The sequence below is a fragment of the Monodelphis domestica genome, chromosome 6, assembly GCF_027887165.1.
Source record: "Monodelphis domestica isolate mMonDom1 chromosome 6, mMonDom1.pri, whole genome shotgun sequence".
NCBI classification, from domain to species: Eukaryota; Metazoa; Chordata; class Mammalia; order Didelphimorphia; family Didelphidae; genus Monodelphis; species Monodelphis domestica.
The window spans coordinates 117,008,799-117,023,550 of NC_077232.1; the positions used below are offsets into that span (position 1 = coordinate 117,008,799).

The window sequence follows — 14,752 nt, forward strand, 5'->3', positions numbered from 1 at the left end:
TTAATTAAAATATCAATTATTTAATTAATGGCAGTTGGTGTAATGTAAGGTCTAAAAGGATGAGGGAAGATGGAGGGAGAGCGGGAAAGAGTTGAGAGGGTTGAAAGGAGATTGTTCTTCCCCCTCTTTCTTTTGGGGGAAGGTAATGAAGTCTGTCTCCCTGGGAGAGGGAGTATGTCTCCTCAGAGAATGGTTCTGAGAGATGGAGGACAAGAACTAGAGGGAAAAGCTTTGGTAAGATGACACACTGCCCCGCCCCACCCCTTTTGGTCCCAGCTATTCTTGAGAGTCAGGATGAAATCTTCTGCCTCTGAATCCCTCAGGGACACCAACTGCCACTTACCCCCTCCAAGAATTTGGCTTACCCCACAGCTCAGGAGAGATGGTTGCTCCTTGGATCTGGTAGTTTGGATCACTGGGATCCTGAGCTAACTCCCCTTTTGGAGGAGAGGTGAGACCCTCCCCAAATCTTTAGTTCCCTCTCCTAGTACCAGAAACTAGCCAGATCTAACTCTAAAGTGGTAGATAATTTATTTGGCTTCAAACAGGGAAGGAGAGGTAAAAGTATCAGGCAGGGAGAAGGGGTGAACAGAAAGCCTATTGACTTGTCTCCTCTGGCAGACTGGCCCTCCCAAGGTCTTGGGGTTCAGGGCTCTCAGCCTTGATCCCTCTTCCCACCAGATGCTGGTTGGTCCCTACTCCTAAGCTAACTAGCCTGAATACTGGAGTCCTAGAACAAGTTAGGGAGAGAGGTGGAGAATGAGATCTTCGAAAAGGGGGATCTCAGTGGGCGGCTTTCTTCAAGTCCCAGTCCACAATATTCACTGAGGGCTCTGTGCTGTTGTTGAGAGCTGAGTGAGAGGTATCCAGGGGTTCACAGGGAAACAGTTGATCTCCAGAGAGACTCAAGCTTCTTCCTAGCCTGAGAGACCTGCTGCTTCTCTCTGGCTCCCAGCTGGAAGTGAGAGAAGTCTGCAGTTGGAGTTCTCCAAGTTTCACGTTCCCTCCTGGAACTTTCAATATTTCTTTTCTTCTTGCACCTCCCCTGCTGTCTCTCTCTGCAGCTGATTTCTGCAGAGGTTGCTTCTTGCACAAATTGGACTAACTCCTGTCTGACACTGGGAGATATAATGCATAGGATGCCAGTTCAGAAGTCAGGAAGATGTGAGTTTAAATTCAGCCTCTGATACTTACTAGCTCTGGAATCCTGTAAAAGTCACATAACTTTTGCCTCAGTTTCCTCATCTGTAATGAAAGTAATAATAGCACCTATATCCCAGTTGTTGGTAGGGTCAAATGCGATAATAATTGTAATGCTTGCCACAACATCTAGTCTATCGTAAGCACTAAAGAAATGATAGCTATTATTTTATTAAAATATTGGTCATATTACTTTATGGTGATAGCTTATGTATTTTGTATATGTAGCTTATGTATAATTTCAGTTGTGCTACAGTACAGATAATGTACCCTCAACCATAAAACCCATATATAATAAAAGACAAATATAGTACATAATATGATAGTTTTTTAACTTTGCTGTTATCAATATTTTGCTGACACCAATATTTTATAGTGGTAACAATATAAATGAGTTTAGCAGTATTTCCACCATTGACTGGGGCATAGATTTAGAATAATTTTTCAATTTTTATTTTATATTAGTACTTGTGCATTTTTAATAAATTTTTCACATATGACCTCCTTTTCCCTCATAATAATCCTTCAGATATGTAAAGCAGATATTATTTATATATTCATCAACTAACTAAAAAAATTCTGTCATACCACATTTTTTAGCATTCCCTTTATAATGGCCATTTGGCTAGGTGTGTTAGGAATAAAATGTGTAAAGTTCCATGGTAGGAAAAGGAGACTTGGCTGGGTCTGGATTTAAGAGAACATTAGAAGCTTCAGAATACTTCAGAAGGTTTAGATGACTGCTATCGGAATATTTTCCAATAATTCAAAGGATCCAGTCAGAGGAATCTTTGCCACCAGAATCTAAACAACATCAATAAATAGAAACGAATGACAGGATTCATTCATCTATTATATGAAGAGAGGATAGTAGATGTTTAGAAGATGGTAACATCTAAATTTGCCAGTTAGTTCACACATTGATCTAGAGAGAATGCCCTACCAAAGAAGATGATGAAGAGTATTCTAGTAAAGCCATGAATACTTTAAGAATTACAACACTGACAAAAATAATAATGATGCCAAATTCATTGAAATATTTCATTGGAATCAATTATTTTTTAAATCCTGAAGGTTTAGTGTAACTACTTTGAATGGACCAATAATCACTACATTATCACAATTTTACGTTACACTTTGAACCTTATTTTTGTAAAAAACACTTAAATACCAGAACTAAAACATAGTATTTTTAACTGTAATTTCAAGCATAGATGTAGAATGAAGTTTAGAAACTGTCCCTTTCTATCCTCTTCCTTTTGCACACAAGATAAATTGAGTTCTAAACACACTATGGTACTTACCCAACATGCATCTTTCATTTTCTCATTACTTTTAAAAGGTGTTAAAAGGAGGAGTGACTGAAACTGCAGGGAAGACTGAGACACATCATGAGCCAGTCATGACATTGACATCATTCCTGCGAATGACTGTGAACCTGTAGCTGTATTCCATTAGTACTGACATGTCAGTGATGTAATTACTATACTAAGATTCCAGATTTGGTAGCCATTCCAGAAAAATCGTGAAGCAGTCAATCATGCCTCTCCTCTCATCAGAGCATGTAGCCTCTAATTTCTTGCAGCCCAGCAAGAACCATTTAGTAGCACTTTGTTTCCCAAGTGCCTGACTTTCCAGGAGGGAGAGGGGGCCAAAATGGAGAAAAACAGAGAAAGTAACAGAATTGATATTGAGAAAATGTTTCCCCTTCCTAAGAATCTCATGTATATTTTTTGTACTATCATGCAGTTTTCATGTGCCAAACAGTAGATTTATGTTTGACTTTATTCAGCAAGACTGTTTAAGACATGGCATGCCCTGCCTCGACAGTATATGATAATGCTACATTCGGAATGACAACGGTCCCAGCCTCAGGGCAGTAAATGCTTCATGAGATACATTCAATTGCTGTTGAACTGTGTTTTGCCTAAGGTGCAAAGAAAGAAGTTGCTGATGCTTTCAAACATGTTTAAGCATTTTAATAGGGTCTTGGCATGTCAGGCTGAACTCAAGCACTACGGGGTGTAACTTGGGGAAGCACTGAAAAGAGAGAATGGAAATTTCCAAAGTGTTTATATGGTAGCCATCTGCTTGACTTTCCTCAAAGTCCCTTTATGAAGTCTGCATAAATTTCAGAAGTTTATTCTTGAAAGTGTTCTGGTTTTCATTGTTGGCTAGATTATGACCATTCAACTTTCATATCTCTTTTTGTTCATGAGTTAGAGTTGCTATTTAGTCATTTTTCAGTCTTATATGACTGTTTGTGACCCTATTGGGGATTTTCATGGCAAAGATATTGGAGTAGCTTGCCATTTCCTTCTCCACTCATTTGACAGATGAGGAAACTGAGGCAAACAGGGTTAAGTGACCTTCCCCGAGTCACTCAGCTAATAAGTGTCCAAGGCCTGATTTAAAGTCAAGAAGATGAGTGTTTGTTTTTTCAATCATTTAAGATATAAAGCTTTATTGAGAAAGAGAGAGAGAGATGGTGAGGGAGGGGCACTGTCTCAGGCTGAAGACCCAAGACAGATGCCCCAAGGGATTACAGAGAAAATGTGGGGCACTGTCTCAATTTGTGACCCAACACAAGTGCCCCAAGATGGGTCTTCCTGATACCAGCCAAGCGACCTAGCTACCCCAAGATTTCATTACTTTTATTGTTTTATGTTTTATATATATATATATATATATATATATATATATATTAAAACATCTCTCCTTAAATTTCCTTCTTGGTCAGATTTCCATTAATACCTACCTTCTGATAAAGAAGTTAAAGTGGCAGGACGTTGTAAAGATGAATATATATAGTCTCTAGAACCCAGGCTAGGAGTGTTCCATACAGTATTGGAATTCGATAAAAAAAAATATTTAAGTATTAAGTATTAAGTAACTTTAAGAGAAGACATTTTAGATACTATGAATAAAGAGAAAGGGAAAGAAATGCCCCCTAGTCTCTATCCTCCTGGAACTTCTACAATAGAGGTTTCCCATGCACACAAATGAGAATGGTAAAAAGTAGAATGTGATACCTACACAGGAAAAGCCAAGACCATTTTCTCTAAGAAAATTTGACAGGGTATGGCTTCATGGAGTTTGGGATGCTTGAGTTCTTAAAGTAAACCTTGAAGGAGACAAAGGTTTTCTCCAAGTAGACATGAAGAAAGAGAGTGAATTTCAGTCGTGCAAACTTGCCTGCATTAATGCATAGTGATTGAAGTGTAGGATGAAATAATAGGATTTTGAAAAGTCAAATTTGAATATAAAGCTTATTGCACAAATGATGATCAAAGTGAAATAAGGTGGAGAAAGCTAGTCAGAGATCCTGTAGAACTTTCTACATCAAAGCTTGAGGAATATGTAGGTTTTGAAAGGAAGAAGAGAGTCATAAAAGATTCTTAAGCCAGAGAATGATTAGGGTTAACAAAACAAAAAGACATATCTGAGAGAATGAGTATTTTATAATAAAATACTGGCAAGCTGGTCAGATACCATTGAGACAGCAAGTCTACAATGCTGATAGTCTTGGACTTTAGAAAGGCTGTTTGAAGGGTAGATTTGGGAAGGGAATGATTAAAAATAGGAAACACCATTAACAGGACATAGGTGAAGCTACCAACTTGATGCTAACTGTTCATTTAAGAAAGGATCAGAAGTATGAAGTATTATAGAGCTATAATTAATAAGATGTTGCAACTAGTTGGAATAAAGATGAAGGAGATATTTGCAATCACAATTGTTAGTGTGCACAAGACCATTCCTTCTGTGTATTAGTTGAAGGAACTGTGGATATTCTGGGGTAGCAAAGCATGACAACTGTCTTCAAATCTCTGAAAAGCTATACTCTGTGAGGAGAATTAAACATATTCTGTTTGCTCCATGGGTCAGACATAGATTTTTCAGAAAGAAGTAATAGAGAAGCAAAGACAGATTGAATTAGAATTTCCTAAGCATTAGAACTGTTCCTGTATGGGACTGAGCAGCTAAGTGGCACAGTAGATATAATCCCTGGTCTGGAGTTAGAAAGACTTACTTTTCTGAGTTAAAAAAATTTTGGCCTCAGACACTTATTACCTATGTGATCCTGGGCAAGTCATTTAACCCTATTTGTGTCAGTTTCCTCCATATAAAATGAGCTGAAGAAGGAAATGACAAACCACTCCAGTACCTTTGCCAAGAAAACCCCACATGGGGGCTGAAAAAGAGTCACATACAACTGAAAATGACTCAATAACAACAAAGTGGTCTAAACTATCTTAAAACATAGTATCTACCTCTCATTGAAGTCACTTAAGTGAAGGTTAGATGACCATTTATTGGAAAGGTTGTAGAGGAGTTATCAGATGTGACTAGATTGTACAAGATCAACTGAAATCTTTCTGCTTTCTACTCTGAATTTTGGTATTTGGGATAGTGAACTGAAATCTTGAAATCTTGGCATATAGTTCATATGATTTATTTCTTTTTTTTTGGGGGGGGGGTGAGTGAATCTTCCAAAACTTTGGATCACGCTGGTGGTTTCCTTAAGGCAATGCCAGAGGTAGAAAAGCTCTCTAAGGTCCTATTAAGCATGAAGGATTGCAAGGACAGAGCTTATGACAGACAGAATGTCTATCTGAGAACAGCCTGGCTAAGTTTGGAACAGGTTATTAGTAGAAGTCTGGACACTAGGTTTTTAATAGTTTTAGTCATAGTAGGAGACAATCAAATAAGCTATAGATAGGTTGTAGTATTTCATATATTTGTAAAAAGAAAAAAAAACACCACAATGTGCTTTAGCCCTCAGCTATTATTCTTAGGGAAATTTTCAGTAACAGTAGAAATTTGTCATAATAGAAAGATATGTTGGCCTCAAAGTCAGGAAGGCCTGGGTTCAGTTCTCATCTGTGACACAGAATGGCCTTGGGAAAAACATTTAAATCCTCAGCACCCCTAGGCAACTCTCTCAGGCTAATAAGTGACATCTACAGTGCTTTTGTTCATTGATAGAAGAAATATCTAAACCATAGCTCTACAAATCAATGAAATCAAAGATCATTTTAAAAATAAATAAATGACAATTTAACCCATGTGTAAAAAGGTGGTGCTTTCTGTCATGTTACCAGTTCATCCTAGAAAAAGCTGAACAGCTGGGAGACTTTGAATTAGCAACATGAAAGATTAGTCCTAATTCCACCAGGTAATGATACAACTAGCTCATTTGCTTTCTAATACTCTTGCCAGTTTCTATGAGACTCTATAACTGACCTTTTCCACCATTCATTTACCCCCTATCCCATAGTGATCTTAAAGATAAGTTTTTAAATATCAATGCAATTGACAATTCAGTTAATAATGTTTAAACTATAAAGATGGCCAAAGTATTAGCTCATGTGATAGGACTTTAATCTTAAGTAAACATGATGACATAAGCGAATACTTTATTAGCCCTTATAAAGTCTTCATTCAAAAGTTATGATTGAGGTTAAAATCCAGTACTGACTCCTGTTGGTGTTTGAAATTGACACTTACATTGTTTGTGGCATTCTCTTACCCAAGCATTTTGGGAGTAGGTGATCAGCTGTTATCAATTACAAATGAGGTTCAAGTAACAGGAGATATTTGTAAATGTAATATACAGTATTTAGTTTCAATATCAGAGGGTATTTCCCCCAAATGAGAGAGATTCACTATGTTGACTATGGTTTGATAATTTCTTTAATTTATTATATGAATTATCATCCATGTTTGGCAGAGGTGATTTCTTGTGATAAATCTTTTGTGTACTTTCTTGATTACTCAGTTTGATGACAAATAATGCAATATATCTTAGACAATGAGTCTTGTCAGCCTCCAAGTTGTTCCCCCTACTCAAGGTTTGATTCTAGAAGTGATAGACATTCTTTATTAAAAATCATGCCTCTTGGATAGAGATGTGGTACACTCTAGGCGACAGCTCTGAGGAAAAGTCCCTTTTAGTTAAATGTGCAAAGTAGAAATCAATCCCAACTGGATGGTAGCCAGGCTGTGTTATGAAAAGACCAAGGGAAAGAAGGTCAGCGCATCTCAGTGGTGTTTCAATTTGGAACTTGAATCAATGAAAATAGATTTAATTACTTGTGAGCAGTAAGTAGTTTAGGTCCATAAGTTAAACAAAATGTAAGATGAGTTTTCAGTGTATTAATATAACTCTACAATCCTTGCCTAATTGCATAGCATAACAAAGAAACACATTGTGTAATGCATTCCAAGCTAAAAATACAACTTAATCTCTGAAAACCAGCCTCCTGTGTAACTAAGTGAATCTATGATAAACTGAGTTTAATATTAAATGTATAAGTTTTAAATAAACTAAAATGGATGACTCTATAGCAGTTATGATTCACTTGTGCAAGGTATTGAAAAAGAGAATTTGATGGAAGAAATAAACCTGAAAATAGAAGATAATAGAGGATACAGAACATTAGTACATCGTCACAGAAAAAAATTAAAAATAAGGATATTAATGGGGTGAAAATAAAAGCAAAATTGGAATCAAAGTTATCTGAGTATAAATTTTTTATTTATGGAAAATTATTTAAAGAATTCAGGATTCTTATGTATATTTTAAAATAATATACAGTTTGTTCTTATATCTTATATAATATTTTATAAAATTTAGATTAAGTAGTTAATTTTACTTATTAAAATAACTATCAATAGGTCTTGTGGCATAAAATAACCATTACAAAAATGGAAATAAAGAAAAGAAATAAGATGATTTAATTTTTTAAACTAAGAATAGGAAAATTATTTCTCATTTTATGGAAAAAGCAAGAGTACTTAAGATACTTAAATATCAAATAATATCATGTAATATATAACCTTTTCATCTTAACTTTGGAAAAGGAGAGTCAAATCATTATTTTTTTATTTTGTACAGTGGAATTTCTTCACTGAATTCTCATCATTCCCAGGCTACAATGGTTCAAGAATTGATGGGCTGGCAAATATCAATGTTTTTGTTATCCATCACTGAGGAAGAAAAAAAAAGATAGAGATAAATAGTATGGCTAAAATATAAGAAATGTAATGCAAATGAGCAGTAAATATTAATATAATTATATATTACAGATAAAATAGCATCTGTTTTCATCTAAATTTACAGAACAACCTGAGACTGCCAGAGGTTGTATATATGCAAACATTATTGATTTCAATCCAGGTGAATATATTCTCCAGATCAAAATTTGGCTCAAAATATAGATTATATACACTCCAAACCACATAATAAAATGATACAGTATGATACAAAATGAACCTAAGTCAAATTATTTTCTTCTGTTTATAAAGTATAAAAATATTAAATGCTACAATAAGGCATTACCCTGCTTTCGCAACAGAATAAGCTCATTAAAAGCAACAGCACAAAATTTGTTTTAATATTAAAACTGAGAAAAATTGAAATTATTTTCTCAACAGTACACATACTAATATTTAAACTACATACATCTGTATTTAAAGGTAAGAAAAATCATCATGGGCATCAAATGCTGATTAGAAAGGCTTTCACTACATATACAGAATTTGTATTCATTTCTCCTTCAATAGTGGTACAAATAGCAAACATTCAATTAATCACCCATTCATGCTATAACATCAAAAAGGTCAGGAACACGCCTGCATTTGTACAACAATTCACATTCAAATAAATTTTCCATGTGGCAAACACTTTGGCAACTATTTTTCAAGATGAACACATAGGGAGTTTTTTTCCTACATCACATACACATTAGATCATCTGAAAATGGAAAAAAAAAGTTGTTTCTATGCTCTTTCCCATTCTTTGTTTTGATTTTTCAGTTCTAATTCATGTTCCATGATATGCTTTCCATTTAAATCCCATTTATAAATTAACCTGATATGCTGAAAAGTTTTTAAATATAAGGCTTTGCATTTTGACAAATTGCATATACAGGACATTATGGAATCAGAGCTCTGAATGGCAAAAGTGTTCTTTTAATTCCTAGAATCAATTATATGAAGGATAGAATATTTCTCTATTCTGTTTAGATTTTTTCTTTTCAAAAAAGATTGAGGAATTCTATTAGCTGTATTTATTCACTATATGGGTACAGTCACTCTGCTACATCATATTACTTGAGGCTGTGTAATTTTGAAATGAACACTTTGCCTGAATATTCCTGTGTATAACATGCAATGTTAATGCAAATCTTATATTTATATGTTATGTACATACAATATTAATGTGTCTATATATTTGTTTCAGCTGGGAATTCTATATATCAGTATATGAAGAGAGCAATATATAGAAATCCTTGTTAAAAAAAATTCAGGAAATGGGATAGAGGATTGTTGGGGGTGAGAAAAGCGATGAGTAGAGGGAAATTGACACCTTTTTCTTTCTTTTGAGACAGAGGAAGATGGGATAAAAGACACACTCCATTATTAAAGAGATTTTCTCCTCTGCTTTCAGATTCAAGGCCTCTGCCAGATGTAGCCCTGACAGGGAAGTGCACCCGAGAGTGTGATGAATATGGTCACTCAGACTCCTGCTGGATGCCAGTCCGCACTTCACCTGAAAGGAAGCAGAAAAGCCAGCCAAAACTCTCCACATTCATGCCCGTTGATGAACGAGGCAGCCAAGAAAAGCTGGCCAATGGAGAAGCCTCTCTCATGGGTGACCGCAACAGAAACCTCCTTAACAAAAAGTTGACCTCATCCTATGAGACCTTCAGTGCAGCTAGTTTCAGCAAAAACGAGGAAGCCAACCCAGAGGATATTCCCCTGACGAAGACGGGGGAATACAAGCCATCTCCTGTCAATACTCTAACTAGAAGAGAAGTTTACCTGTAGGCTATCAGAAGCAACAATAATGTTCTTTCCTGAAAGAGAAAGAAAAAAGGGGCAAACATTTACAAAAAATCAAAACAATTTAACTCAAAAAAGAGGGGGCTACCAAAGAGACAAAGCTGGGCCTGCCACTTCTGCCTCCAAATCAGGCACTTAATTACACGGTCTGCCTGATGATGATGTACAATGTAGAAACCATTATTGTTACTTGCATGTCTAATCCCCTCACTGATTTTCCCCCCCTAAATTGATGGTTGCAAGTTTCTTTCATGGTAAGAAGCCTGATTAGCAGAACACAGAACACTGTTGTTATCCCAAATGCTAAAGCATGACTTTAACGGTTTGATTTGGGTTGATTGTCATCTGACTTGTTGAGAATAACAGGTCAAGAAAAAAACAAGTATATTCCAAACAACACCATCAGAACATGGCTGATCCCTATTAGAACAATCTGCCGAATAACTCCCAAATTCTAGACACAGTTACTAGAAAGGCATAACCATTAATAAGCACTTTCTGAAGACCACAGCTTTAATATTCTCACCCAAGGCTGGTAACAGAAAAATTACTTTCAGCCTGAGACTGTAGTCCAAAACATGGCATATTTCCCTATCAAATAATTAACTCAGAGGTCAATTCCATTCATAGGCAGGATGTTCTCTCTATATGCATAATTAATTGCAGTTTGCATAAACAGATTAGCATCACATATATCATACTAATGATCGCCTGTTAAACTTACATTTTCTTTGGACAAGACCAACATTAGCACCTATCTGGGACATTTTTAGCCATGAAAAGGCCAAAGATCACACCTTGGATCAGGGGAATCTTAAAATATTTTTGGTCTTGACTTAGAAACCCATCACACCCACAAAAAGCTATATGCATACATTCGACATATCTTATTTTGCATAACAGCCAAATCTTGTAGTTCAGGAAAAAAAAAAAAGACTTTCAAAATGAATTTCAGTTGAAAATCTCAAAAGAAAGTTGTCAGTGTATTTGCTGGTAGCATGTTAAGAGGCAATGTAGGTCCCGTGCCAGTTCTGGGTAATATTTTCAGGGAAGATTACATTTTTCAAAGTCATAAAAAATTATGAGTAATGAGGTAAGGGAGGAGAGAAGAAAAAAATAAAAGATGATGTGTTGGCAAAAGTATCTTGCAAGTGAAGTCCAATGTCATCCCCCTCTCCCCACCCCAGAATCCAGGGTATGCTTCCTGTACCTAATATCTACATATTGATTCCCAGTTGCTTTGGTCAATGGTCCAATGTCGATATTCTTGAAACAAAAGTGCATTAAACCTGAGTCCTGTGCAATATAGAATAATGTCAAAACTCATAGCATTTGAAGAAGGTGACAAACAGTCTAATTGACTTTAGCACTGATACGATACTTACATAGCAACTCAAGAAAAGTCACAAAGCTATCCAAATCGAACATGAAAGCAAAGAGCTCTGGGCTGTGACATTTCTCACAGGATGCACATCTTAAAGAAAGTCAGAACAGATACAGGTTTTTGTGTGCAATAACAAGTCACAGAGTGCAGAATTTAAGCCAGCTGCTCTGTAGATAATGAGTTAGAACAACTTAAAATGGAGCTGGGACATTCAAATGAAATTGACAATCAGTCAGCAAAATGGGGAATAACATGAGAAGAGCGCAAACATTCAAATCTCGGAACAGTTACAGCCTGGCTTCAAGGGGGGTAGAGGCTCCTTGGCTTTCTAGTAAATTATAGTCACAAGGTAGTTTTGGCTAGTTTCCTGCTTTGTGGAATTACTTAGACTATACAGTTCAGCAGCCTGGAATAACAAGTGATTGTCAGTACAAGTCATCACAATGTTTATCTCTAAAAACTACTCTCCTCTTTTGGGTCATGGGGAAGGGAAAGCGATGAGGGTGGGAGGGGAATGAGGGCCATTCCATTTTGCTCTTTCCAGCATTAAGATTTTTGTTTCAGTGTTAGTTTGTGTATAGTAGTTATGATGAATGGGGACATGGACTTGAGGGAAAAATAAGACTAAAATATTAATAATTGAACATTTTTATGTTTGATTATTATTTACATTATGGAAGGATGAAGTTCTAGTACTTTGATAGGAAACTGCATTAAAGCAGTACTGCCTTGTATAATCTGTAAGTACCTATTAAGAAAAATGCTTCTAAAGATACTTATGTAATAATGTATACATATTTTTTCTTGCACGTTTCAACAAAATATTCAATTGCATAACACAGATGTTCAAAAATCTTTTTTTTTTTTGCTTCAATAGGATTTTTCTTTCTTTGAAGAGACACTTGAAATCCACTAGGTAGCTTGTTTCAATATATCTTTAAACCCTTTTGTCTACAAAGCTAATACGGGTCACACTGGACCTTCAGATTAATTGGGTCAGCAGTCACTCACTGATGTTTGCACCATATCAAAAATGGTCATGTCATTAAGTCATCTAACTTGTGAGAATCTCCTTAGAACTAAAATGGGTGTGAAAGATTAAAATTAAGTGTACTGTAAGTATTCACAGCAATTCAAGTAGAACTAGCCATCATAACATGTTTATTACTATTATGAGCTGGCATGACACAGAAATATATTTTGTGTTTGTATTTTTTTTTATTTGAAATAGGCTAAATCTGGTGCCACTCCATATATAGAGTGCTTTTTAAAAAAAAACGTAAAAAACAAAAAACAAAAAAATAAATTAAAGAGTGAATGCAAAATATGCAATTGTGCCTTTTCTACCTGTCGTTACGGTTAACGTGGTGGTTGGGTTTGGACACTGAGGGGTAATGGGCTATTCCCAACTTTTTTGAACCTGTATATTTATCCATGTTTATTTTCTGAGAAATGACAAATAATATATTAAAAAGAATTTGCCTTCTGCCAAACTCAGATAATGGCCCAGTCTTAAATATCCTTCATTATTAAAACAAGCTTATTGCATACATATGGGCTGCCCAAGAGATAGATGCCTACAAGGGGGAGACCGCATATATTGCAATAGTAACCCAAGTTGGCATTTGCCATGTGTGTTCAGTCCATTTTACAAAGTAAATGAATGATTTCAGATTTTTTTTGGTTGTTTTTAGCTCTCATTTCATTTTGGTTGTACCATATATAAATCAATTTTTTTCTGTACACAGAAAACCCAAATGAACTTTGCATGCATTTTACATTAGGACACGTTTATAGATTGATGCATAATTATATAACTTTATATATGTATTAACGTCTGTAACTTCAATCAAAAATCTAATGCTCATTCTAGATCTCCAGTAATAATGTATTTATTCAATATAGTTTCTGACTGGCCTGCTGCCTGAGTTTCAAAAACAGGGGAGGCATTATTTTTATGTGGGGATGAACTAAAATGGGACTGAAGATGTCTGGCTGAAAGATTACCCTAGGAAGATGTTCTGTAGGAAAACAGGCATATGTGCACACACACGCACACACATATGCACAGACACCCCAAGAAACTGCCTTAAAATGGGCAGCTATCTTAAAACAATCAAGGGAAATCTGAACAAAATAGTCTTAACTTACATAATATCAGTGATAAATATACAGTATGTTCTTAAGAAAAGGAAACAAGAAAATGGACTTGAGAGTAGTGAAACATTTCATTTGTGGCCCTGGTAGTGGTATAAAACATCTGAAAGAAGGCATCATTTTCCACCTACCTGGGGTACACTTTCAGACAACTTTTCCTAAATTTTAAAGCACTTGCATTCAGTGTGGTACGATCTGTTTGTAATATTAATCATTGACTATTGTTCTGCAACTTGGATGTTGATAGTGAAGCAGAGAACAATTTATCATCGTTTATTATGAGTCACTATGCACGCAACTATGCTAAACATGCAAAATGTATTAAACGCTAGTCCAACTCTATTTATGAAATATTTTACATAATTTAATTTGCTTTTGTACAGTTTTATGTAAATAAATTGCTTGTCATTTTTGTCTCTGCAAATTAAAATATAACATGTTCAAATGGTTTCCCCATTGTAAGTCTACTTTTCTGTTTGACAGATAATTCAGTTTTGATTGGAAAAGAAGCGAATGAATTGATATGGTAGTTTGATACTGAATGGTTTGGTTTGGGCTTAATTCAAATATAGTAAAGCAAAAAGAAAAACAAGATGCTGCCCTCATAATTTCTTATTTTAGTAGCACTGTGCATAACCATTGCATTACTTTACTTCACTAGGGAATGAAACTTGGATTAATCATTTCCATCAAAACAAATTCTAGAATGGTTTCCTTACCTGCTCTAAATCCCAAATTGAAGTGCTCTTAATAAGAGTGCTGTTAGGCTTAGAACTTTTTTTTTTCCTCTGAATCATTTGAATTTAGAACATATATTCTAAGCACATATATGTTTCTGTAAAGTAACTTGTTTATACTCCAAAATAATTATAGAGCAGGTAAAAGTCAACACACAAACATATGCATGCACACAAGTGAAGAAATACTGGAAAAAATGAATCAAATATGTACAGTATTTATCTTTACTCAGATATGTTGCTTCCTTTTCTCCAAACAGCTTTCTTGCATTGAGATCCATTCCTTTGAAAAAAACATTTTTTTCCTCTGCTATACACTCTTATTTTTTCTGTCATTATTCAGTGTTATCTTATTTTACTGAGTAAATTAGTTGCCATTAACATGCTCTTTTCTTCCCTTTATCTGACTCATTTTCTCCCCTGG

At 35.3% G+C, this 14,752-nt stretch overlaps 1 protein-coding gene across 3 annotated transcripts in view; it reads left to right on the top strand.

The window, feature by feature from the left end:
- PCDH7 (protocadherin 7) overlaps nt 1–14,040 on the top strand; it is a 508,591-nt gene extending 494,551 nt beyond the window's left edge. For 2 of the 3 annotated variants that reach the window (XM_003341445.3, XM_001362170.4), the window contains exon 3: nt 9,656–14,040. In XM_003341445.3, coding sequence (XP_003341493.1) covers nt 9,656–10,035 — 380 coding nt within the window. In that variant the 3' untranslated portion in view covers nt 10,036–14,040. The remainder of the gene's footprint in view (nt 1–9,655) is intronic. The other variant, XM_007496596.2, reaches the window with a different exon arrangement.
- Nucleotides 14,041–14,752: the final 712 nt, after the last annotated feature.